This window comes from Ursus americanus, chromosome X, assembly GCF_024610735.1.
Source record: "Ursus americanus isolate L20-20 chromosome X, mUrsAme1.1.p, whole genome shotgun sequence".
Lineage (NCBI taxonomy): Eukaryota > Metazoa > Chordata > Mammalia > Carnivora > Ursidae > Ursus > Ursus americanus.
In genome coordinates, this window is record NC_142164.1 from 95,250,468 (window position 1) to 95,278,228 (window position 27,761).

Sequence of the window (27,761 nt, forward strand, 5' to 3'; positions counted from 1 at the left end):
TTGAAGCATTAATAACATGGTAAATCCATTTTCCAACTATGTGCTGAGTTGGGGGCCTTCCTTCATAATGTTCCACAGTATCACATAACCTTATCTAATGTTTACCATGAATCTTCCACGTTCCTCATTTCCCTTTTTCTCATTTTTGGTGGAAACAAAGAATAGAGACCCTGCTAGCTCTTCTATATTACTGAATAGTCCTCTCTTTAAAGTGAAATAAATTCATATCCCTTTGTATTTCTTCACTATATGTATTTCTAAACTCTTACCAACTCTAATATTCCCTTCTCGTTCTAAACTTGTATTTTCTGGGTCCCTTACGGGATGAGGATTTTCAGTTAACATACTAACTAGCACTCAAAGAAATGTCATTTTTTTAAAATGTCTTTCTGGCACAGATTATGATTAACTGCTCTGTTGCAATGAGGATGATTTGTGATGTTTATATAACTGGGTTGTTTGTTTATTTTGGTTTTTCAGTGCTTCCACTTACATTGTCTTATCTGATCACATATAGGGGGTCATATCAGGGAGATTCTCCTTGATCTCACTCCCAACTTCCTTTATAATTTCATCCCATGCTACTCCCTCCTTCATACTTCAGAGTGCAGCAAAACTGAATTAAGCATAATGAAGAGCATGCCTTTTTTTTTAGTATAATTGACACACATTGTTACATTAGTTTCAGGTGCACAACTTAGTGATTTGAAAAGTTTATACATTAAGCTGTGTTGACCACAAGTATAGCTACCACCTGTCCCATTACATCACTATGGCAGTTATCATTGACTGTATTCCTCATGCTCTGCTTTTTATTCCTTTGATTTATTCACTCTGGAACTGGAGGCCTGTATCTCCCACTCCCCTTCACCATTTTGCCCAGCCTCCTCCCCTCTGGCAACCGTCAGTTTGTTCTCTGTATATATAGTTTTGATTCTACTTTTTATTTGTTTATTCATTTTTTAGATGACATTTGTGAGTGGATCACACAATTATATTATATTCCTTATGCCCTGCAATCTCCTCCTAAAGATTCATCTTTCCCTTTGCATCTTCTTTCTTTCCCTTTTTTTGGCTCCACCTACTAGACTCAACTTAGCCATCCCCTTCTAGAAAATGTCTTCCCTGACATCCATATGGCTACGTATCCCTTTCTCTGTGCTCCTATAATATCCTTTGAATATATGTATCCTTGCTTATATAAAATGTTTAATATTTATCTGTCATATGTCTGTATTCCACAAGGGTGTGAACTGTGGTAAAAACTGAGTTCTGGGGGCGCCTGGGTGGCTCAGTCGTTAAGCATCTGCCTTCAGCTCAGGTCATGATCCCAGGGTCCTGGGATCCAGCCCCGCATCAGGCTCCCTGCTCAGTGGGAAGCCTACTTCTCCTTCTCCCACTCCCCCTGCTGGTGTTCCCTCTCGTGCTGTCACTCTCTGTGTCAAATAAATAAAATCTTTTTTTTTAAAGATTTTTTATTTATTTATTTGACAGAGATAGAGACAGCCAGCGAGAGAGGGAACACAAACAGGATGAGTGGGAGAGGAAGAAGCAGGCTCACAGCAGAGGAGCCTGATGTGGGGCTCGATCCCATAACGTCAGGATCACGCCCTGAGCCGAAGGCAGACACTTAACCACTGTGCCACCCAGGCGCCCCTAAATAAATAAAATCTTAAAAAACAAAACAAAACCCTGAGTTCTGTTTACCTTCTCAGTAACCTCTATAATGACCAACAGATACTGAGCATTCCGTAAATAATTATTTTTTTGTAAATAATTATTCTATAAATTAATACATAAACAGATGATTTCATTACATCTTAAAAACAGCTCCATGAGTTACAAGGTAGTTAATATCTTTATTTCACTGATAAAGAGACCGAGGTCTGGCAATTCTAAGGCCTCCATTCTCATGAGTCCTGTACTGGAACTGGAAGCCAATTCCCCTGATTTAATGTTCTCTCAGTTTGCCAACATCATTTTTGTGTAGTAACTCACTCTTGGGAATCATGAATATCGCAATTTAATTATCCTACATTTATAGGGGACTGAAGGTCTCAGGAATGTAAAAGTTAACAGGGCAAAAGGTCATTGCACTAATTTTAGAAAATATGAAACGCCAGATTTATTGGATAAAAAATGACTTTATTAGAAAGGGTTAATTAATTCTAAGATGAAATACAATTTTTATGTCATGGTAGAAAGCTAATTTTATGAGTTTTCCCCACAGAGAGAATAAAAGAAAGTGTTGGTCACTTTTTGCAATTTATGAAGTAGTAGTTCTTCACTCCTTGACATCTCCAGGGAATAGTTTTCAAGTAAATTTTTCTAACAGAGATTTTGTTCGTTGCCTCTCACATTAATATACTCAGGCATATTTTTATTAGTAAAAGAAAATCACTTATAAACAAACCCTAGAGAAAACATAATAGAGTATGTACTTCTTGAAATGACTAGACAGGAATACATGGATAATCATTTCCTAGTAAGACAGATTTCACTTCATTCTTTTCTCATTCTCTTTGTTGTTGATTTCACATTCATATCTCTTACTATAGACTGTGTCTATAATTACATGCACTTTATTAAAGTATTGAAATAATCTCTATAAGCTCTATGACAATTTATCATATGTGTATGTTTATGTTTATCAACTTAAGATGAACTATGGATATGTAACTGATTGTGTTTAAAAGGATCAACTTTTAGGGGCACATAGGTGGCTCAGTCAATCGAGCGTCTGACTCTTGGTGTCAGCTCAGGTCACGATCTCCGGGTCCTGTGATCGAGCGCCCTGTCAAGCTCCCCACTCAGCAGGGAGTCTGCTTTTCTCTCTGTCTCTCTGCCCCGTTCAGCCTCGTGTGCTCTCTCTCTCTCAAGTAAATAGATAAATCTTTAAAAATAAATAAATAAAAGGGTCAACTTTTAAATTATATGAGAAATAACAATGGAAATGGATAGATTTAAATATATAAAAGTACATGGGGCACCTGGGTAGCTCAGTCTGTTAGGTGTCTGCCTTTGACTGGGGTCATGATCGCAGGGTCCTGGGATCGAACCCCCCATCAGGCTCCCTGCTCAGCGGGGAGCCTGCTTCTCCCTCTCCTACTCCCCCTGTTTGTTCTCTCTCTCTCTGTCAAATAAATAAATAAAATCTTTAAAAATAAATAAATACATAAAAATTTAGCATAATAAAAATGAATTTAAAATTAAAAGAAATATGACCACTTGGGGATATATATTCATTCACTGACTAAGGGTAAATAGCTTAATTTAGGATAGTGATTCTTAACTTGGATTTAATGGTAATAGGAAACTTCTGTAGAGAGGTCAGTGAACCCTATGAAAGGGTATGTAAATATGTCTGTATCGGCATTTTTTATAGAGAGAAGGATCATTATTTTTATCAGATAATCAAATGGAGTCCACAACTTGAAATGTTTAAGAACTAGTGATTTATAATCTCATTCCAATTAATTGTGAAATATCAAGTGCTCAATAGATACATGAGGAGAGGTATAAACAAGTATTTTGACAAAAGTAAGAACATGCAGAATAAATTTTGAAAACATGTCCTAATTCATTAGTAATCAAACAGATTCAAATTAAGATGGGCATCAACTATCTCCTTATATCTCATAAAGCAGCAATCACTTTAAAAATGAAAGCAACAAAACTATCAACAGCATAACCTCATTCTTTCTAGTACCATTAAAAATTGGTATGGCCACTGGGAAAGCAATATGACAATATTTAGTAAAAGCCGTAAAAGCTGGGTTTTTTTAATGCTGACCCAATAATTTATTCTGGAACAATTATATGCCAGAAGCTGAAAGAGGGTGCGTGAAGTTGTTCCTTATGGTGGAATCTCTAATAGCAAACAAAGGGAAATGGCAGCCCATATGATATTTATGATGAAATAAGCTTAAAAACACAGAATGTTATTGTGGCTATGTAATATACATGTTTATGAGGATTGTAATGAGTAGACACAAAACTTGGGGGTGATTTTTAATACTAATTAATTTTGATATTAATGAATTTAATTATCTTTAAAATTTTTTCCATAATGTTAATCTATGGCAAAAATTGAGCACTAAATATCAACTAGTAAATAGAGGAACATTACTATTTAAAATATTAACAAATGAATCATCTAACATCTTAAGGAAGGTTCCATTTTCCAATCTGGATAAATCCATGTAGGCATGCAGATTGTAGACTATAAAATTCCTAGATGTCATTCACATAGATTATAGCATACACGGAATTCCTTGGGTTGTTTAAAAGAGGCTCCGAAATAATGGTTATTTCATATTTGTGTTAATATGTTCAACTTTTGTGACTTTGATTATCTTATGCCATTCCATATTGCCTATGCAAATATAATGTGAACTGGTTAATGTGAAAAGCCATGGACTTTGATTCAAATAATCTATATCAGGTTCATCTGTGTCACTTATTAGCTTTATTCCTTCTGAGCTTGTATTTTTTCAGTGGATAAAACGGCAAACTGCTATGGATTGAGAAGACATGTGAAACAGCTCTGTGAACAATAAGACACTAATAAATGATATATATTTTATAATACTAATAAAACCAGTTTTATTAATATTTATCATGTTAAAGAAAACAAATGTTATATAGCAAAATAAAACAGAAGCACGTAATTCATTAAAGGCATATTTTTCTTGTATTAAAAGCAAAAGAAGTAAAAAAGGAGACCTAGCGCAGATATTTATGTGACAAAATTCACCTTCAGTGCTGTTGACACAATAGATACATACTATTTTGCACATAATGTCAATATTTCCCTCCTGCCTTCAAGGCCTATCTAAAAATCACTCTTTGTACATATAATTGAAATCAATAAAAATATTGCTTTACTACCTACTTTTCACTGAAAATACGTGGAACACATCTCTTCAAATGTCTTTCTGTTCAACTTTCGGTAAAGATGGTTGGGCATGTTTTACAACCTTTAAGTGTGTGCTTCCAGATGACTCATTTACTCTCCCATGTCTGACAGGATTTGCGTGCACATGTAGGGAAAAATAAGTGGAGTTGCAAATGATATCATTAACATAGGAAAATGTGTATCTAGGGGCATCTGGGTGGCTCAGATGATTAAGTATCTGCCTGCGGCTCAGGTCATGATCTCCGGGTCCTGGCATGGAGTCCCGCATCGCATTGGGCTCCCTGCTCAGCGGGGAGTCTGCTTCTCCCTCTCCCTCTCCCCCTGTTCATGCTCTCTTTCTCTTGGTATCTGTCTCAAATGAATAAATAAAATCTTTAAAAAAAAAAAGAAATGTGTATCTATCATTGAGAAATAAATGTACTGGCAAGTCTTCCTGCAGCAAGTCCAGGAAAATGGTTACAAGTTGACCATTTGAAATGTTCTGTTTATTTATTTTATGATTATCAAAAGAGTAGTATAATTTAGGGAAGTATATTCGCAAAAGGCTAGATTAGTTTCAGAAACTATTACTATCTATTTTTATTGATTCACACTGTCAACAAAGAAAAAAACTTCCACATGGTAGCTATGATTTATCCTGTACTGTATGGGAATGCTGATATTTGGCCACATGCAGTGTAGTTTGTGGGACTCACACAATTAAATAAGAAGAAAGTATTTTGTGATGCTAAATAAAATTTTCTCATCTAGGAGAACAGTTTTAGGTTTATTATTTATGTGCTGTTATTTCATATCGCTTAAGAGTATCCACTTACAACTTAATAATGTGCTTTAACGATAAACAGATTTTCTTAGTACGTGGCTACATTTGTCATGGGAAAATGATTCTTTACTATGGATCACCCGTTTTCAGGAAAAGCAGTCGAGATTTACTGCTGAAAAAGAATCCGAGAGCAAATGAGGTTATTTTGTCAGGACATTTCAATAAGGGTTCTTTTGACCCGGGGTAAATAAAATATAAAACCTCTCCGTTTTAAGTCTCTCTCATATGCACTCATTTATTGAACATTAATTAATATGATTGCATTTACAGTAATTTAAAGGTAGGCTTTGGCTTTAAAAAAGGATTTCAGTTAATCAAGATTATTTTTCTGCCCATTTAACTCCACGCTAATTTCCAACTTGAAAAAAAAAGAAAATTTTTAGAAGCATGAATTCTGTGAAGCTGTTTCTTAATAATTTTCCACCGTAATCTCTTGGTGTAAGAAGTCCTTGAAGATGTTTCCTTTGAGTATTTATATGTAATCCATGAAGGGTGTCATTTGCATTTTGATTTGAAATTTCCTGACTTTTGGATGAAAAGAGGTACCAAAAATTTTGGAGCTGTAAGATTCCCCCCTCCTCTAAAGCATTTGCATGTTTATCAAATATTTGCTCAACTCTTCGTTTGTGCAGACAGTGCTAGGTTCTGGGATGCAAAACCACGGTCCTGATATCAAGAAACCTCTCCTGTAAGGGGAGGAGGCTATGCGGGGGGGCCCATGTTAGGGTATGGAGGCATTGCAAAAGAGGGGAAAATCATTTTTACATGGAATGGGAGGGGTGTAAGAGGAAAAGCTTTTTCAGAAGGAACAGTTTTTCAGAAAAAATAACAGATAATAGGTTCAGATTATGCTAGAGTATTCATCATAGGATAAGTAATATTTCCTTTATTCAGATGAGACTACTTTTCTATAATGCCTTTATATGATATTTGAATGAGCATAGATTTGACTGTACCAATTATTTTAGATATCTCATTTTTAGTTTGGATGCCCAATACCAATATCACTTATTCTTAATTTCATTATCAATGAAATATAAAAAACATTGATATGTAATAAATTGAGAGTTATTTTGGTTATAAAATATGATATTCAGAGCTCTTTCTAAACTCTTAAATCTTTTTTAAATTTTACATTATAGATGAAAGAGAAGATGTTCAAAAGAAAACATTCACAAAATGGATAAATGCACAGTTTTCTAAGGTAAGAATATTTTGTTACTTCTCTTTTAAGATATAAGGTAAGTGACTGATTTTCAAAATGAACTATGTACCTGTGTAAATTTAAATGTCCATATTGTTTTTATTGTAGTGTCACTGTTGTGGCTGTGCAAATTTAGGCACATTATGTTGACTTTTAATTAAGGAAGAAGCAGCAGAATATATAGTAAAGAGAAATTATTTAATTAGACAAAATGTATCTTTGGATCTTAATGATAATGTGAGTTTCTTTAATTACATCAGTCATCCAAGGATTATAACTGCAATCTTCTACCAAGTAGCTAGTATATGTCACACATTAGCAGAAGATATGAAGGAATTTTTACTGTCTGAAAGTGATAATATTTTTGTCCTTAGTCTTTATTAGTTGAAGAAAAACTGATACAACTGCCTGGGGTCTGTTTGGCCCCTATCACTTAGGGCATATGTCAAATAATTTAAGATAAGAAGTTTATTCTCTTTTTCAGCAGGCATCAACCCATACTATTAGTAATATTTATTTATTTTACATATGCAAGTTAATTTATAATCCATAGACAGCACAACTCTGGATAATTATGTGTGAACACAGAGTAAAATATTCTTACCTTGAAAACTAGCATTAAGAGTATCACGTAAGGAGGTTGATGTACATTTTGAGGTTAGAAAGACTTGGATTTACATATAATTAACTCTGAATTTGGGCAAATCAAATGCTTTGTGAATCATTTTGTTTTGTTTTGTTTTATTATGTTATGTTAGTGACCATACAGTACATCCTTAGTTTTTGATGTAGTGTTCCATGCTTCATTGTTTGCGTATAACACCCAGTGTTCCATGTAATACATGCCCTCCTTAATACCCATCGCCGGGCTAACCCATCCCCCCCATCCCCCTCCCTCTAAAACCCTCAGTTTGTTTCCCAGAGTCCATAGTCTCTCGTGGTTCATTTCCCCTTTTGTGAATCATTTTAATACAATCTTGTATATGTATACATATATATTGAGTGTCTACCTAAAGAATCAACTCCCAATAATGGAGATATAAAGCTAATAAAATATGGTCCCTATATTCAAGCTTTAAGAGGGGCAAAAATGGCTGATAATGGTTATTTCATGTGATTGTGAGGATTAATAGGGTCAAGATATGTGAAAATTCCTACCACAATGCCTGACAGTCTTAATATATGTGGATCACTCTCTCCATGGGTCTTTCTTGTTTTATAAAAGTTTTGGTAATGAATCCAAACAATCCACTGGGAGATGCAGTATAAAAAGTGTTCCTATTACTATTACAAAAGGTTTTCAAGTATCATCCATTGTTTATGGTATTTGATAGCAGAATTTTTCCAGGTAGTCTTTAATATATTAGCAAGAAGTAAAGTTACTGAATTTTAACTAAGCAAATTTCATTTATATTTACTTACTGAATTAAAAATTAATAAGTTGCTATTACAGAACTTTATTTTTTAAATTTTTATTATGTTCAATTAGCTGTTATAGAACTTTAAACAATAAACATAAAAAAGAACACCTATTTTAAAAATTTCAACTTTTTTTGAACTAAGTGGGTAGAATTAATAAAAAAAAATTATAACACTAATGGAAAAGAAATGAAAAATAAACTCAGAAATATGTACAATTGGAGTTCCTAATTCCCAAAATATTTACCAGATCGGTGTATATGTTTTAACCGCTGTATCTACTGGTCTCATTAAAATCTTAATTTTGGAAGTTTGAAACAGCCAGTAGATACAAGCTTTCAAGCAAATATACAGACAAATCAGAATCATAAAGAGATTTTTTGAAATAATAAATGTGACATAATACTCTGAATCTTTGAATTAAGTCAATGAGTTGTTTTAATAAGGTGTGTAGACATAAAGGAGACAAACACTGCAAATTCTCATTCCCACAAATCTAAATAGGTCATTACTCTCTATACATTGACATTTCAAGTATCATTTACCAAAACTCACATGCTAATATACAAACCCTAGTTTGATATACTGTCTTCTTTGAATACGTTGTTGGCACTGCCTTAGAGCAACTTTCCCTACCCTTATGAGTACCCATATTTTAAAGGCTGCAAAATAATTACATGCATGAGTGCATTGACTGTTTTTTTCCTAGGTATCCCCACCGCCAAATCCAGCTTCTACTTATTTCATTTATTTTATAATTGTTCTCCCTCAGCCTATTAAAATTGGATCAGGAGAGTCACCAAAGTTTCATATTTGGGCATATAGTAGGTGTCAGGAATAGAAATAAATGTTTATAAAGACAGAGGGAAAAGTATTTGGAGATAAAATTTATATACCTGTGTGTTGATTTTTCTTTTTTTTTTTTTAAGATTTTATTTATTTGTTAGAGAGAGAGAGAGCACAAGTGGAGAGAGCTGCAGGTAGAGGGAGAGGGAGAAGCAGGCTCCCCATTGAGCAGGGAGCCTGACTTGGGACTCGATCCCAGGACCCTGGGTTCATGATCCAAGCAGAAGGCAGACACTTAATCAACTGAGCCACTCAGGCGTCCCTGTGTGTTGATTTTTCATTTAGAAAACCTGAAAATATATTTTCCATGTTACCTGATTTTTTCTTGTCAAGCTTCAAGTAATGACTAAATTTTTGTGTATGCTTTTGAGAATTAAGAAAAAGCTAATTGATTCATTTTAAGCCCATTGATGATCCCAAAAGATAAACATAACTGAGATATGTCACTTCGTATGTATTTATTGTGTTATTACATGGTGTTCAGCAGAATTCCAGGCCTGTAGGAGACACAAGATTAGTTTAAGTTGAATCTTCAGATCTCATGGAACCTACACGTTTGGGAGATATTAGATTAATTGCTAAATGGAGTAGCAGAGTGGGCAGTGGTGGTGAGAGACAGCAGTACTCTGGGCTAGAATGAATCTGAAAACCTATATGAAGAAAACTGTACTGCCTGAGAGACTCTAAAGGAAGGATCATCAAAGAGCAAAACACTCTTCACTGAGATCATTGGAAACCACTGAAGGAAGGAATACATGTTTTCTTTGTAACCCCACTGATCAGTACCAGTGCATTAATTAAATATAATATATGCATTTTGGATAATAGTACAGAAATTAAGCATATGCTAAGTTGAAGGAAAGAGGGAAAATTCTGAATGAAAAAGAATGTGTTGAAGAAGACTTTAAAAAGAGAAAAGGCAATGAAAAATTATCATCTGTGTGGTAAATTAGTCAAAGAGAAACACACACCAACAATAATAAAAATGAATAGGATGACTTAAAATGTTTAACAGTGAGGCTCACACACATTCATTTATATAATATTTGTAAAATAAAAAGAGCCTGCAAAGTAGTTCCCTGTTATTATGTAAAGTTACATAAGGGATATTTAAGGGGGAAAATGTGATTAAATAAAGTTTTATCGTTTTGTGTCGTTTGAAGCCAAATGTACCTTTGCAGTAAATCCAACTGCTTTTTCACTTTCTTAGTACCGTTTTAAAATAGACCCTATCTCTTCTTCAAAATAAGTCTTCTATTAACCTTCAATTCCAAAAATTTTTACTAGAATATGATTTATCACATCTATTCTATAAAGATAAGCAAACATTATTTATCTCCACATAAACACAAAGCCATTGCTAGGTAAGATTAATTCAAGGTAAATATTCTATTCATGTAACTTGCAGATATTTTATAATCCTAAAAATGTTTACTGTTTATGACAAATATAATTCACATAATAAGAATTACACAGGTTCATTCACACAAGCTTATTTAAGGAAAGTACACTTGAAATTATGACCAAAAATAATTTTGTCATAAAACTTGCTTGATGTTTGTGTTAGGGAAAAAGCAATCTGTGGGGAAAAATATTTACTACTAGATCAATTGAAAGATTTAAACCATCTCCCAGTGAGTTATATGATGGTCTGGTTCCTACATTGGATTTAGTGATTATTTCTCTCCTCCAAATACACTTTTCTGTATGATTCTTCCAAAAGTAGTAGACAACTTGATATTTTATTTAAATGAAGCAGAAATGTGTAATTAGTTTTGTCTATGAGCTTCACAGGGGCCTATGATATGGTAACACATTTATGTCTTTGTTGTCACAACATACGTACCTACACCTAAAAAGCCAGATTTTACCCTCTTGGGATAATGATAACACAAGATAGAATTAACTGGTGTAACATACTTTTCCCAATAATTTATCATTATTTATATCCTAGCCAGCATGATAAGCATGATGTCATGCAAATGAACACCAAAGTTGTGAGTCAGTAAACCAGGCTTCTTAGAGGAAATCATTATATCCACACTTGAATTCATTTTGAAAAGAAAGGTATACATAAAATAAAAAATTCTTTGAGTCTTGTTTTCCTTATATGTCCATGTCTACCTTGTAAGAAAACATATATTAAAAGAGCTTTATAAATATTGAAACAAAAACATAAAATATTGCCATTTTTGTTACTGTGTAGTATATTTGCTGAATTGAAGGAATTGTATATTTATGAAATTTTCCTGAACGCCTGCTCACTTCTATATTGACATGGTTTTGGCTACTTTTGTTGGATGGAACAGGGAGGATAGAACATTTATTTATGTTTTATTATCCTGCTACACTCTCTATGCCAATCCATGCCCTCAACATACACATACACATACACACAAACAGTCGTGGACACACACTCAGTTTAAAATGAATCAAAGGGTTTCCTTATGCAAAGGGAAGATAATGAGACTTAGAAGCAAAACATTGTTTCAGGTAACAGTATGTATACATTTCCTCTGTGTCAGTTTGAAACTTACATGTAACTAACAAATTTATATAGGACTTCTACTCAAGGGGCTTGATTTAAAAGAGGTGATAGATTAGAGCTATTGTGTTGTGGGAGGCTCATCATAGATATAAAGTCACCATTATGCCCCTGGCTTCCTGTTTCTCCCTACTATTTGATACCAGAAAGAATTAGATTACTATAGAAGATGAAAGGCAGTGCACTATATCTCTGGATCATGATAAGCAGCTATTGGGGAGAAAGTTTTCCTTTGCCCTTCAGTGTTCTTCTGGCTGGTCTACGAATTAAATTGATATGAGATAGATTAACAGGAGAAAAAAAAAAAACAAAGGTCAATTACATGCACAAGGAAGACCAATGATAAAACTGAGATCCGAAGAAATGACCAAAGCCTGCAGTTTTGATATATTCTAGACAAAGGAACTGACAGGATAAAGAAAACCTGTGTTTGGGAGCTTCAATTCGTAAGAAATTCTACAGAATTTGGGCTGGGTAGTAAATTAGTAAAAGTAACAAGGTTCATTTTTATAGCCTCTTGTTTATATAGCTTCTTTAGCCCTGAATTCCCTGTCTCTGATCATAAGAACATCTCTTTACCTGTTGGTACAGGGAAGATAACTTTTACATGAGAGATTTATTTCCTGCTTTCAGGGGACAAGGAAGGTCAGAGTGTTCTTGTTCTGACTCTTTCTTAAGTAACTTTAATTCAAAATAACTATATGCCACCAGGGTACATCTTGGGGAAGCCTTCCCTGAGCCTCAACACAGGCCATGTAAGGCTTTGGTAAGAGTTAAATTCTTGGGTACAGTTATTTTGGTGAGATGAATATTGGTACAGGAAACTGTAGACATCCTCATTTCAGAAATTGTGAAGATTAGGAACTTTTTTGTTCCTATATATTCTCCTATTAATTACCCTATTGAATTACATTTTTATGGTTAGTTGCTCCAGTGACCTCATGAGATAGTGTTCGAGATGAGCTAAATGTGAGTGTAGGTAGCTTGCTCATGATAAATGGAAGAGATGAAGCTGGAACCCAGAAATTAGACTCTAAAACCCATGACATTTCCATATTCATTACTATTGTGATAACTACTCCATCTACCAAGTGCTGCATTGTTCTCAGGATTCATCACAAAATTGATAAGTTTTATGAGAAATGGTGAGGGGATTTGAGGACATTGAAAACTTGAGAATGGAAAGTGTTTAATGCTTGCAATACTAACAGATGCTTTATAATTTACCTTAAATATTTAGTAACCCCAAAGCTCAACCATTGTTGAAGAAGGTTTTTAATAGATTCTTTCCAAATGGTTTCCAGTACGTTAAATGTTAATACACGCACAAGCTGAGTTTTGGTGAGTGAAGTAATCTAGTTATCAATATAGTTATCTAAATTGTGAGTATTTTTATTTATTAATATTAATTTTTATTTCCACTAATCACAAATTATTGTGTGTAAGAGAGAATTTAAATATTTGTTTAAATAATTTTGTGAGAAATAGGAACTATTGCCCTACTGGCATTGTGGACTCTCTAACACCTATGCTAGATGTTAAGATGACTTCTAGAATGATGTGTCTGTGTTTGTAATTTAGATAATTATGCTAATGGCCTAATCCACTGAGAACCATTCTGTTGAACGTTTTCTTGGATCTAATCTTTGCAAAGTACCCAAGTAACAAAGAATGTCATTCAGTTAGCGAAAGGAAAATTGGATTGTGATAGGTCTCACTATTTTTAATGAAAGGCAAATAATTTATTGTTTATTTTGCAGATCTTTCTTAGAAATATATACTTGATTAACCCACTGTTCCTGAGCTCTTAATAACTCTAGGTAGTTTTAGAAGATACACATGTTTTGCTCTTTAAGCTACTGTGTTCTGAAATATGAGAAAATTGGAATTGTTGATTGCTATACCTATATAATATAGATTGGTCTCAGCGGCAAGCATATTTAGTTGGAAAATGTAAATATTTACCAATTAGCATGATTGTTCCTAGGGAAAAAAATTCTGTAACTGATAGGCAAATGCATTAGTTATCTGATTTATTCTGTTTTAGGGCTCAGCATAACTTTCTAGCAAGACAACATATATTGAATTTCGTGATTTATTTTCATTTGAGGAAGAATAGTTGGTGCTTCGGTACCATCCCACCAGAGATATATGGTTGCTAAAATAACCTTCCAAGATTCAACAAATATCTATTGAGTGCCAACTATGTGGCAGGCATAGTATTATATACTGTAAGAGACACAATATAACATGTTTTTCTTCTCTAAAGGATTATCATCTGAGGGAAGAAACAATTATATAAACAAATAAAGTACGGCCTTTAATAGAATACAAATGTCATGGGAACAGAAGAAAGAATGACTAATTGCTTAGAGAGGATGACAGCTTTTCAAAAAGAGGTGACATTTAATCTGAGGTTGTCCACACAACGACAAATTAAAGGGAGATGAAGGCATCAAGAATTGCATGTAGAAATATGGAAAAATTGAGGAAGCTTGGCCTAGCAGGTGGTGAGTGGCCAAGGAGATCTGTGCAAGTGGAGAATGGAGGATGTGAGAGCACATGAAGCCATTCCTGAATAATTGCACTGTTGCTGGGGCCGGTTGGACTAACAGTGAGATACTGGTTTAATCATGTTTATATTTGACCTCTGGTTGAAAAACGTTTACTTCTAAAACAATAGCCAATGACAGAGCAATTAGACTGCCCTACAACCACTAATCCTCCCTGCAAAATTGAATATGAAGCCTACACTTTACACTTAGGGAATAGACATGTGGATCTAAAATGAAGATACAAGTGGGTTACATTTTTTGGTAGTTGTTTGATATCATGCATATTCATTAGCACACTGCATCAGAATCACCTAGAGGGCTTGCTGAAACAGATAACTGGGACTCATAGCTAGAGTTTCTGATTCCATAGGTCTAGCAGGGGAGCCCAAGTACTTGGAAGTTCCCAGTTGGAACTTGTTCTTCTTATTAAATTTTTCTATAGCTATTATGTCAGGCAGTGAATAAATATTTTGAATATTATGTCTATGCATTAAATTCTTATCCTTCTTTAAAAAAGGCATTTATATTTAAGGAAACATGTTTTGACAGAAATACACAGAAAGCCTACATTCATTAATGTATTACTTATTGAGGACTTATTACAGGTCAACTGCTCTAGAGTTTTAAATGTGGCAGTGGAGAGAAAAATGCCCCTTTAGTCATAAGGCCCTATGATTCAGATGAGTAAAACTGAACAAGGAAACATTTAGCAAACTCTTTGACATTCTCTGTACATATTTGTCAACTTGCTTTCCCTCTCTGAAACTTAGAATATAGCATTTCAAATAGTGATGGATGGATGGATGCTAAGAGGAATAAGGTGGGTGCTCTTTTGTATAATGGATTCTGAGAAAACCTCTCTAAAGGGACATAGAAGAAACCTGAGGGAAGAGAAACAAAATTCCAGGCAGAAAGAACATGTACAGAAGTCCCGCTGAGGGACCGTGTGTTCCAGGGACAGCAGGGGGCCTGGTTTAGAGTGACTGGGGATGAGTACTATGAATTACAGGGGAAATGGTACTGTGGCGAGGCAAATTAGGTAGAACCTATTGACCACTGTAAAGGCTTTGGCTTCCTGGTAGGTTAGGAGGCGAAGTGTTTTAAGGAGTGACTGGAAGCAATGTAATTTATAATGTAGGACATAAAGGTAGGATTTGAGAGGCGAGCTAGACGATGGTGTCATAATCCAGGTTGGGTGTGTGGGGGAGGCTAGAACCAGGTTGGTAGCCATGGACCTGAAGGGAAATGGCCATACTTTGGAAAGTACAGGTAATAAAATTTACAGATGGACTAGAAATGGAGATTGAGAGAGTGAAGAAAAATAGTTTAAAAAAATTTTTTTAAGCAGTTTTAGCCTGAACATTGAGCAGGATGGGATGGCTATTTACAGGGGTAAGAAAGACTGTTGAAGGAGAAGGTTCGGTAGGAAAGTACAGGTAAATTTCCCATGAGAAATCCCGGAAAAGAATTTTTGTTTTAGTATGTTATCATGGAAAGAGTATGTACGAGTGCCTGGGTGGCTAAGTCAGTCAAACAGCAAATTCTTGGTTTTGGCTCAGGTCATGATCTCCAGGTCCTGGGAATGAGCCCCGTGTCAGGCTCTGCACTCAGAGGGGAGTCCACTTGAGGTTCTCTCTCTCCCTCTGTCCCTCTTCTGCCTGTCCCCACCCCTGCACTCTCTCTATCTAGAATAAATAAATACATCTTTAAAAAAGAGTATTTATTTTCAGTTCCTGAAACTAACTTCAAGTTCAAAAATTAAGTTATCTTAATTTGTAAGAAAAAATTTTAAGAGAAGATACAAAGTCCCTTTATCACTGTGTGTATGTGTGTGTGTCTGCACACACGCGCATGTGCACCTTCTTGTGAGAGAGGAACGTGTCTGTAAATTGAGTACGTTTGCATTGGAGTTAACTTGATCTTTGTGTCTCTCATGATCTAGGCTGGATGGCTAGAAATCAATGGAGACAAGCTTGATTTACCAATAGTTTCCTTCTTCGTAGCATTTACTATGTAGAACCTATGTCAATTGCATTATAATTATTGTTTACATATATTTTACATCTATTAAATGAGATCCTTGAGGGTCTGAACTTTGACTCAGTTATCACTGTATACTCCCAGAGTATACACACTGATGTACAGTGATATTCAATAAATATTTACTGAATGAACGGAATGAATGGAAATAAGGAAGAAAGGGAGAGAGGAATTGAAACTAAAGTTGGTCATACTGGCCACTATCCCAGTCCTTTCTTCTGTGAACACCTTCTCCTTCGTGTTCTTTCATGTCTTCAAATATCATTTCTATCCAGGGCTTAACACTGGGCTTGATGCTTAGGAAGCACTCAGGAATTGATTTTTGAGTATACAACTTCGAAATATGCATCTGTAACACTGAGTTCAAGATCTACATTTCCAAGTGCTTTTGGAGCCTATCCACCAAGCCATGGCAAAGTCCTGATACGAGGCCAGGATGATATAAACGAAGAAGACCCAGTTAGATGGAAACAACAAGGGTTGGTTAATGATTAGAAAAGGGGAACCAGGAAGGAATCTGATGGGGGCAAGATACTATCTCAGGACACTAGACAGATAGAGATACCTTAAATTGGGATAGGAACTGAGAAAGAAAGAAGAGAGAGGTATATTTGGTGGCTGTTGACCACTTTGCTGTTAGATATTCAAATATTTGGTTTAATTTGTTTGTGAGGCATTCAGGAAATCAGTATGAGGGCAAATACTGGATTCAGTAGCCTGAATTTTAATTACCAATTCACCACTTAGTGTGTGTAAACTTAAGTAAATTACTAAACATTCATAAGCCTCAACTTCCCCATCAAATATTTATTTAAAAGATTAAAAGATGTTCTGCATGCAAAACACATAGAATTATACCTGGCATGTGGTAAACGCTCAATTAGTGTTGGTTTTATCATTAATATTCTTTTGAGGACAAGAGGAATTGAATCCCTCTGAGAAGCTTGAGGCTGGTGTTTGTCTGACAGGCTTTTATTTTGCTGAGTTGGGTATGGGAGCTGATAGATTTTGGTTATATAATGTTTTACTTAATAGGGTTTGGGAATTGAAAGGATTGAATTTGCAATGCGTAAAATATATATATGTCTGTGTGTATATATGCATATGTGTATATGTATCTTGAGAACACAGCTTTACGATTAAGTTTGTTAGGGCTGGTGGCTAGAGAAGTAGATGAGGCACCTCAGGTAGAGCCTGGGGGTCATGGATAGCAGCAATATTTACAGTGTAAGTCAAAGAAAAAGACAAGGGCAGAAAGCATCAAGATGATATGACTATCATTGTCAGATGTCTGAGGAGTTCAAGTTAAGATGAGAACTCAAGCCTGTTACACCTACCACCCTGTAGAATGCCTGTCCGTAACCCTGCTAATATAGCCACTCCCTAGAGACCTCTCTCTACTTCTCTTCCATGTTTGACCCCTAGCATCGCAGATCCTGTAACATCATCTTCCTTGGTTTGCTCTCCTGCTTTTAGTAGAGTATAACATCCTGTAGCTTCCTAAGAAAGGACTCAGGAGAGAGAATTTTTTTGAGGTATGTCATAAAATATTTTTAATTCTACTCTTCCTTTTTGATCATGTTTTTATATTCCCATGATCTTGTTTCAGAAAATGTAGTAACTTCTCTTACTTTCTGTGGATTTTCATTCTAATTCTTCCACAATCTTCCTCTGCTTCTTGCATTGTTCATGTTTTCTAAGGTCCTTCTTTCTTGTTTGTTATTTGTTTGTTTATTTTGGGGAACTCTCATTTTCAAAGCTTTTTCTCAAATTATCCAGTGATCCTAATTTTCCGTTTAAGCATGAGATACTAACATTTGATAAAATTAAATACTCTTTCTTGATAAAAATAGTTAATTAAAAAAAGAATCATTATCTACTTCTGCTAACATGTTATATTACATATATATATATAGTTTAGTCCGCAAGTCAGTAAATTACTTAATGAAGACACATTTGATGAATCCCGGCCAAAGACAGGAAAAATATAAGAATGCTCCAACTGTCTTCATTATTACTTAACTTTGTGTTGGAAGTATTAGCTATCAAGACCAGACAAGAAAAACCAATTTAAGGCAAAACGGTTGGAAGAAGAGGTAACAGTATCACAATTTGCAGATAGAACTGTTTCTCTAAGAAGTCACAAAGAAATAATAACAACAACAGACACAGAAACCAATGCAAATGATGTAGGAAAGAACATTAGGGTTCGAAGCCAATAGCCAAGAAAGAATTCTTGAGATGTCTTTGGTGCAAAAAGATGGTTTTATTAAAGCATGGGGACAGGACCCATGGGCAGAAAAGAGTTGCACCAGGGTCATGAAGAGTGGCCCATTGTATACTTTCAAGTTGGGAGGGGGTTAGGGATAGCAAAAGTCTCTAAGGAATTTTGAAAGCAAGCTTTCCAGGACCTTGAGGGGGCTAGCTATTGTTGGGAAAAGGTCATTTATTACCGTCCAGTAAAACCTTAGTCATGAGACCCTTCAAATCCTTCAGATGTATATCCGTGGGGCTTATGCTTAGGGGATGATTGCCAACACATATCCTGGAGGGTTTAGAGATAAAGGAAGTTTCCAAAGGAATTTGCGTACGTTAAAGTAGACTTACAGGATCCTAGGGGGGCAGCAGGGTTGGGGGGGGGGCAGGCTAGAATTGCCTTTTGCCCTTAGCAAAGTATTAACATCGAGGCTGTTGAGTCCCTAGAGGAATGTCACTCTGTCTATTTCAAGGACTTGTCACTGGGCTGTAGGTAGTAAGGAAATTTAATAATTTTTCTTCTGCCTTTGTTTCCCACATCACAAACAGCAAAATAATTTAGTAAGTTAGTAGAACGTGCAAAATTGATAGGCATGATGTATATAAATGCTAATGAGCTAGAAGATACTATGGATCAGACATACTCATGTACAACACCAAAAATGAGAAATACATTTAATAGGAAATTTTCAAAATCTGTATTTAAAACTCTCCTTAAAGACTCAAAAGAAAATCAAGGGGAAGACCTACCTTGAAGAGCATGATTTAGCGTCATGGGGCACATGGGCATCACAGTTTGGTTGGGCGTCAGACTCTTGGTTTTGGCTCAGGTCTTGATTTCAGGGTCTTGGGATGGAGCCCTGCCTCTCTCTTTCCCTCTCCCCCTGTTCCTCCCTTCACTCATGCTGTCTGTCTCTCTTTCTCACTTTCTCTCCGAAATACATAAGTAAAATCTTCAAAAAATCCATAGTGTTAAATATGAATTGAAAATTTCATTAGAAACTAAATATTTATTTAAATGTATTTTTTCTGGGAAGGCCTAGTAACAATGGGTACACCTAGCTGTAATGATTCTAACACTCTGTTCTGACCTGGTTATGTGTGTTTGTGGGAGGGGGTTGATTTCCCCACACCAACAGCACTTGTGGGACATCACCTGGATTTTCTATATTCCAGCTCACTTCTGATACTGTCAACCTGGAAATAGTGTCAGATCTCACAGGTTAAAGATTCATTTCTACAAGACTGCCCCCTCCACACACACACACACACACACACACACACACACACACACACACAACTTCAGAATTAGTCACCAAGTCCAGGTTGTCACCTGTGCTTCTGACCCACTGGCTATAGATTGGGGATTCCAAAGACTCCCTCCTTAGGTTTGATTAATTTGGGAAAGCTGCTCATAGAACTCAAACATTTTACTTACTACATTACCAGTCTATTATAAAAGGATCAGCCGGAAGAAGAGTCGCATAGGACAGAGCATGGGGAAAGGGCGCGGAGCTTCCATGCTCTCCGAGTGCACCACCCTCCCTACATCTTCCCTGTTTACGGACTCGGAGGTGCTCCACACCTCGTCCTTTTGTGTTTTTAAGGAAGCCTTGCTACATTGGCAAGGTTGATAAAATCACTGGTCATTGATAACTGATTCAATTTCTAGCCCCTCTCCCCTCCCCAGGGGTGGGGGTGGGGTGGGACTGCAAAATCCAACCCTCAACTCACCAGGTTGGTTCCCCTGGCAACAGCCCCCCCCCCCCCCCCCCCCCCCGCAATCCTTAAAGTGCCCAAGGGCTTTCCAAAAGTCACCTCATGAACATAACAAAAGATACTTTATAGCTCTTATCACTTAGGAAATTCCTAGGGCTTTAGGAGTTCTCCGCCAAAAGCTAGGACAAAGAGCAAGTATATATTCCTTATTATAAATCACAGTATCTCACCAGCGCTCAGCTGTTCGTTGCTAAGTATCATTCCACATTAAAGAGAACCGTTCAACTCCTTAGAGGAACATTTGATCCGTGATCCTCGGCAGGTAATATGAGGGAGACTGAGACCTTTAATTTTGTCATAAAGCAAGGAAGTGCTTCCCAAATTGCTAGCATCTTGGGTTTGCTCCATTCTCTTCTCTTGTTCTCTTTATGCTTGTAAATTTATGCCTTTTTAAAAGTTTTTCTTTCCCTCTCATTTTATAGACAGGCTTCGGATAAATTTTAAAAAATATATATTTACACATTCATACTAATGTATTTTTCTGATCTTGAAGGAGAAATATATACATTTAGTAACAATGAATGTTGGCTTAGGTTTTCTCTAATGGTCTTTCCAAGAATCTGGAACATTGTTTATCACCACAAAGGATGGAAATGTTTGATTTCACTATGCCAATTTTCAAGAAAAATTGCTCTGGCCTCTACCTTTTAAGAATAAAGGCAAAACAGAATGTTTTATATTACTGATTTTATTATCATAACTGACTTTTGAAGAATTGAGTACAATTTTGGAGTGTCAGCAATATTCCCTTGACGTTTAGGTATGCCTCATTATATAGTATGCATGTAGATTTTGAAAGAAGCAGTTCAAATGAAGATTGCCTCAGATAATATTCTAAATGAGCTATATAAGTAGAGTATTATGGTAGTAGACATTGGAAATTTATGCAGAGCCCATATTTAAGGCATTTTAATCTATCCCCTGAAGAACAAATCTGTCATCTAAGTCATATAAACCACTAGTTTGGATTAAAAACAACTTAGAGATCGTTAAGTATATTGCCTGATAATCTAACATTCTAAACAGCTTACATTATATATTAAATTTAGTGTCTTTTCTCTTGTAGGGGAGGAAAAATGTTCCCTTCTTCCCCTCTAGGTTCTTTGGCTGGTCTAATAATTAAACTCATAGAGAACAGATTAAAAGTAGAAAAACAATTTAATTTCGTACATATGGGAGCCCCAAAGTTAAGAGACTCAAGGGCAAAGTAGGGTGGTTGAGGCTCGTTTGCCATCCTGAGCTAAAGAATGGCACAGGGGCCTGGGGCGTCTAAGGGGGGGAGGCTAATTCACAGGACAATAAGAAGAGCAGATGTTTGGTAATTAGATGTTTGCCTTGCCATATAGATAGATAGGTCCTTCAGATACTAAGATATTTCTGGTAATAGCTCTCTTTCCGGGCCAGGCCCCCCCACCTAAATTCTTTAAGGTAGTTAAGGGAGAGGTATATGTTTTTCTTGAGTCGGCTGGGTCTTGCTTGACTTCAGCTCAAAATAATCCACATGGCAAAGTGGCCTATTTTGCTCCCCTTCACTATTTCATCTTAGTTTCAGGTTGGCTAATTAGCAGTCTCAAGTTTTTTAAAACACATAGATCTAGCTCTCTTCCACTCTCCAAAATATATAAAATATTATATGTATTTCCTTTCTTGTTCAGTTTTAGGATTTCTGGTGACAGAGGTCTCTGAGAATATTTTTTTTTCCATATGTTTTTGAGGAAATAAAGTCTCATGTAGGTATTATAGTCTAACTATGTTGCACTGGTAATTTGCATATTACACTTTGACCTTCGAAGTAGAAAAGTATAATGAATTAGAGATACACATGCCATTTGCAAAATATTTTACTTCTTGGGTGTGAAGAGAACCAAAAGATGAATGAGTAGGCAATATTATTTTTGTTAAAACTTGAATTAGAATTTTGGGTACAACAACGAATGTTATTTTGATTCTTTCACAGTTTTGTATGGTAAGCTCTATTAACATTAAAATATAGTGTTGATACCTCTGTTTTTAAAAGCATATGAAGAATACAGATTAAAAAGAGAGGGGCACCTGGGTGGCTCAGTCCTTAAACATCTGCCTTCGGCTTAGGGCCAGATCCCAGCGTCATGGGATCGAGCCCCACATCGGGCTCCCTGCTCCGCTGGGAGCCTGCTTCTTCCTCTCCCACTCCCCCTGCTCGTGTTCCCTCTCTCGCTGGCTGTCTTTCTCTCTGTCAAATAAATAAAATCTTTAAAAAGAGAGAAATAAAGAAATGTTGAGGAAAGTCAGATTAAGTAAGGTAGAACATGACTAGAATATCAGGGAAAAAGTCCTATGAAAAGAATCAGAAGAATTTGGGTTTTTAGCCAAAGTAGAAAATTAAATAAGTGGTGCCTTTCTTGTGTATTTTTTCTTAATCCCCTTTGTGTATTCCACACATCCCCCCACCCGCCTCCCCTCTGGTAACTATCAGTTTGTTCTCTGTATTGAAGGGTCTGGTTTTTGTTTGTCTCTTTTTTTTTCTTTGTTCATTTGTTTTTTTTTTTTTCTTAAATTCCATTTATGAGTGAAGCCATATGGTATTTTTCATTCTCTAACTGTCATATTTTACTGAGCATTATACCCTCTAGATCCATCCATGTTGTTGACAATGGCAAGATTTCATTCTTTTTTATAGCTGAGAACTATTCCACTGTATATATTTACCACATGTTCTTCATTCATTTACCAATAAGACATTGGGTTGCTTCCATAATTTGGGTATTGTAAATAATGCTGCAATAAACATAGGGATGCATATGTCTTCTCACATTAGTGTTTTTGTATTCTTTGGATGAACACCCAGTAGTAGAATTACTGATTTATATGGTAATTCTATTTTTGATTTTTTGAGGAACCACCATACTGTTTTCCACAGTGGCTGTACCAGTTTGCATTCCCACCAACAGTGCATGAGGGTTCCTTTTTCTCCACATCCTCCTCAACACTTGTTTCTTGTACTTTTGATTTAGCCATACCGACAAGTGTGAGGTGACATCTTATTGTGCTTCAGATTTGCATTTCCCTCATGATGAGTGATGTTGAGCGTCTTTTCATGTGTCTGTTAGCCATCTGGGTGTCTTTGGAGAACTCTCTGTTCATGTCTTCTGCCCATTTTGTAATTGAATTATTTGGGTTTTTGTTCGTTTGTTTGTTTGTTTTGGTGTTGAGTTGTGTAAGTTATTTATATATTTTGGATACTAACCCTTTATCAATATGTCATTTGCAAATATCTTCTCTATTCCACATAAGTCATCTTTTAGTTTTGTTGGGCAGAAACTGGGCAGAAACTTTTTATTTTGATGTAGTCCCAATAGTTTAATTTTGCTTCTTTCCCTTGCCTCAGGAGACATATCTAGAAAGATGTTGCTGTGGCCAGTGTCGGAGAAAATACTGCCAGTGTTCTCTTCTAGGATCTTTATGGTTTCAGGTCTCACATTTAAGCCTTTCATCCATTTTGAGTTTATTTTTGTGTATGGTGTAAGAAAGTGGTCCAGTTTCATTCTTTTACATGAAGCTGTCCAGTTTTCCCAACACCATTTATTGAAGAAATTGTCTTTTTCCCATTGTATATTCTTGCCCGCTTTGTCGAAGATAATTGACTACGTACTTGTGGACTTGGGGTGCCTGGGTGGCTCAGTTGGGTAAGCGTCCAACTCTTGTTCTCAGGTCTTTTTTTTTTTAAGATTTTATTTATTTATTTGACAAAGAGAGAGACAGCCAGTGAGAGAGTGAACACAAGCAGGGGAGGTGGGAGAGGAAGAAGCAGGCTTCCCAGTGGAGCAGGGAGCCCGATGTGGGGCTCAATCCCAGGGCCTTGGGATCTGGCCCTGAGCCGGGAGCAGATGCTTAACGACTGAGCCACCCAGGCGCCCCTCAGCTCAGGTCTTAATCTCAGGGTCATGAGTTCAAGCCCTGTGTTGGGCTCCACACTGGGCATGGAGCCTACTTATAATAATAATTATTATTATTTAAAATATATTTATAATAACATATTTAAATTATTATATAATATATATAAATTAAATATATATTTAAAGTATATTTATAATATAAAACAATAATAATTATTATTGTGGGTTTATTTCTGGGCTCTCTATTCTGTTCCACTGATCTATGTGTCTGTTTTTGTGCCAGTACCATACTGTTTGATGACTACAGCTTTGTAGTATATCTTAAAATCTGGGATTGTGAGACTTCCAGTTCTGTTCTTCTCTTTCAAGATTGCTTTGGTTTCATATTTGTTATTAGAAGGCTTTCTTTCATTTTGATTAAATTAATTTTAATGACCCAGATTTTCTAATTAGGTGTTACACATGTAGAATTAATGTTACATCGGAAAGAATTGGTCAAACAAGAAAGATAATCTCTGATAGAGTCATATACAATGGAAGGAACTTGCAAAGGAGCCATCTACATTTTCTCTAAAAAAGAGAAAAAAATAGTCTGAGAATTTGGAATGTCTAAACCCCTGAATCATAATGGGAAGTAGCTCAGATTATTTATGAGTAGTTTTCAGTATTTGCAAAAGACTGGAAAAAGCAAATCTTTTTTAGCAGTAAGTGCAAGGAGTCAAACTTAAACTTCTCCTGAAGCCAAGTGACCCTGTTCTGGAATCATCACCACAGTCATAAAAGCCCTGGATAATTCACAAGCATTGCCGAAGTGTCATAGCCCTTGAAGTCCAAAGAATGAGACACAGGAGTCTTTTAACATTTCATAACTGTGTGCTCATTCTTCCTAACAGACAGGACCCAGCACAGTCTGAGCACAAAATCTCCTGCCGTAGAATTCAGTGTCTATATCATGTACTCACTAATGGGGTTGTGGGATATCGGTGAGGTTCGGTGGGGTGAGGTCCGGAGCCGATGACCAAGAAAGAATTCTTGCGACGTCTTTGGTGCAAAATGGTGGTTTATCAAAGCACGGGGACAGGACCCGTGGGCAGAAAGAGCTGCTGCCCCAGGTTGTGAGGGGTGGCTGATTATATACTATGGGGTTGGGGGAGGTAAGGAAAAGGGAGGTTTCAAAAGGATTTTTGCATGTTAAAGAAGACTCATAGGATACTGGGGGCCTTGCCATTGTCAAGTGAAGGTTGTTTTTCCTTTAGCAAGGCATTAACGTGAAGATAGTTGGGAGCTTCCTGGAGGAATGTTATACTCTGCCTGCTTCAAGTATCTGTCAATGGGCTGTAGTTTATAAGGACTTTTAATTGTATCTACATTTCCTTCTGGAAGCTAGGAGCTAGGTTATCCATAGAATGCTTTGTTCTTATAGATCGCTCAGACATTTATAAACTGAGGGATACTCAGGTCTTGCAGGATTGTGATCTGTGTAAGTTGTTTTTCTTTTCCTTAGGTTTAGGCAGACAGGAGGGCCTGAGGAATGTCACATATATCCCATGCGGGGGGGGGGGGGGAGCTTGTGGGATGTTAGCTTCTGCTTTGTCCTCAGCTTGCCTTCTGTTCCTTCATCACTCACCACCCCGTTTTTATCGTGGAGTTACATGCTTATGTAATGGAGGAAAAATAATTTTCCTGTTTCCTTCAAGGTTCTTGGCTGACACCCCCCTCAAATATAAAGACAAATTAACATGAGAAAAAAAAATTTAATTTCATTCATACACACTGGAGCCCCACAAAGATAACAGAATGAAGGGTAGGAGAATATGTCACCCCAAAATATACCAACTTGGCAATTGATTATTTTGAATTCAAATTATTTAAGAAACCGTTGGTGCAAGAAGAGTACTCAGACCCTCCTTTGTCTCCCTGGAAGCAGGAAATAAATCTCACACAAAAGGTATCCTCCCTGTATAGGAGAATAGAAGGCATCCTTACCACCACAGGTAGGGAATTCAATACTGAGATGGCTAGACAAACAGATCTTGTTACTTCACTAATTTGCTACCCCAAGCCCAAAGCCCTTTGTCTTGTTAATTTCTCAAAAATGGGTTGTTTCCTTGTCTAAAAGGTATAAAAGCTGTCGCTTTGGTCACTTCTTCCAGTCTCATTTTTTTTAGGAGTTCCCATATATATAAACTTAATTTTCTTTTCTGCTGTTAATCTTATATCAATTTAATTATCAGGCCAACCAAAGAACCTAGAAGGGAAAAAGGGAAAAGTTTTTATCCCCTGCAAGACTCAAAGGCAGTCAGGCAACTGAGATTTATATGCCATCCTGAGCAAGGAATATATTTTATTTAACCCAACATATCCAAAATACTATCTTTTTAACATGTGATCAATATATTGATTGTTAAGGAGATATTTTATGGGAAGCCTGGGCAGCTCAGTCAGTTAAGTATCTGACTTTGCCTCAGGTCATGATCTCAGGGTCCTGGGATTGAGCCCAGCCCCCTGCTCCCTGCTCAGCTCTCCCCCTGCTTGTGCTCTCTCTTTCTCAAATAAATAAAATCTTTAAAAAGAGAGAGCGAGATTGTACAATATTTTCTGTACTATCTCTTTAAAATGTGCTGTGTGTTTTATACTTAGAGCACATCTCAATCTTGAAGAGCCATATTGTTTAAAAGATTTTTTTATTTACTTGAGAGAGAGAGAGCTTGAATGCACAAGCGAGGGCAGGGGCAGAGGGAAAGGGAGAGAAATCCTCAAGCTGAGTTCCCACTGAGTGTGGAGCCTGACCGTGGGGGGGGGGGTACTCAATCACAGGACCCTGAGATCATGTCCTGAGCTGAAATCAAGAGTCAGAGGCTTAACTGACTGAGCCACCCAGGTGCCCCTAGAAGCACCATATCTTAAGTGCTCAAATGACACACATGTCTAGTGGCTACCATATTGGACAGCTTATCTTTAGGAGGACATGGAGGATATTAAAATATTCTGACCAGTAAGGAAGGGATTTTGGTTATTTCCAGCAACACCTCATGGGCCAAACCCAGTTACATGGCTCAACCTAATGGCAAAAGAGACTACAAAATATAGCTAAAGAGGCATTTTCAAGAAACTCTTAAATAGCGTAAGTGTAATATATTAGAATATTGTCTAAAATCTTAATTTACTTGAAATAATTGTATATAATTGATGTGTATTACATTGAATAGCATAAGATGTACTGTTTTAAGCCAAGCTCAAACTGTACGCAGTGAACAGTGTTGACAAAAACACATTTTTTAAGAATTGCGGATTGAAGAATAAATAGGAAATTTTTCTGGTACAACTACCTTCAATATCCCAAAGCAGTAAGTAAAGACAGAAACAAACACAAAAACACAAAATATATTACTGATTTTAGTAGTTCAGCATATAAACTATTGTTGAATTTATTACATGATCCATATTTCCCAATCGTTTTAACATTATGTAGCACTAGCCCAGGAAACGAAATGGCAAAAA

The 27,761-nt window shown here is 36.3% G+C and overlaps 1 protein-coding gene across 10 annotated transcripts in view; it reads left to right on the plus strand.

Annotated features, from left to right (window-relative positions):
- The window catches only part of DMD (dystrophin), a 2,097,152-nt gene that overhangs the window by 280,617 nt on the left and 1,788,774 nt on the right, over positions 1 to 27,761 (plus strand). For all 10 annotated transcript variants that reach the window (XM_087859359.1, XM_087859361.1, XM_087859356.1 and 7 more), the window contains exon 2: positions 6,884 to 6,945. In XM_087859359.1, the coding sequence (XP_087715485.1) occupies positions 6,884 to 6,945 (62 nt within the window). The remainder of the gene's footprint in view (positions 1 to 6,883; positions 6,946 to 27,761) is intronic.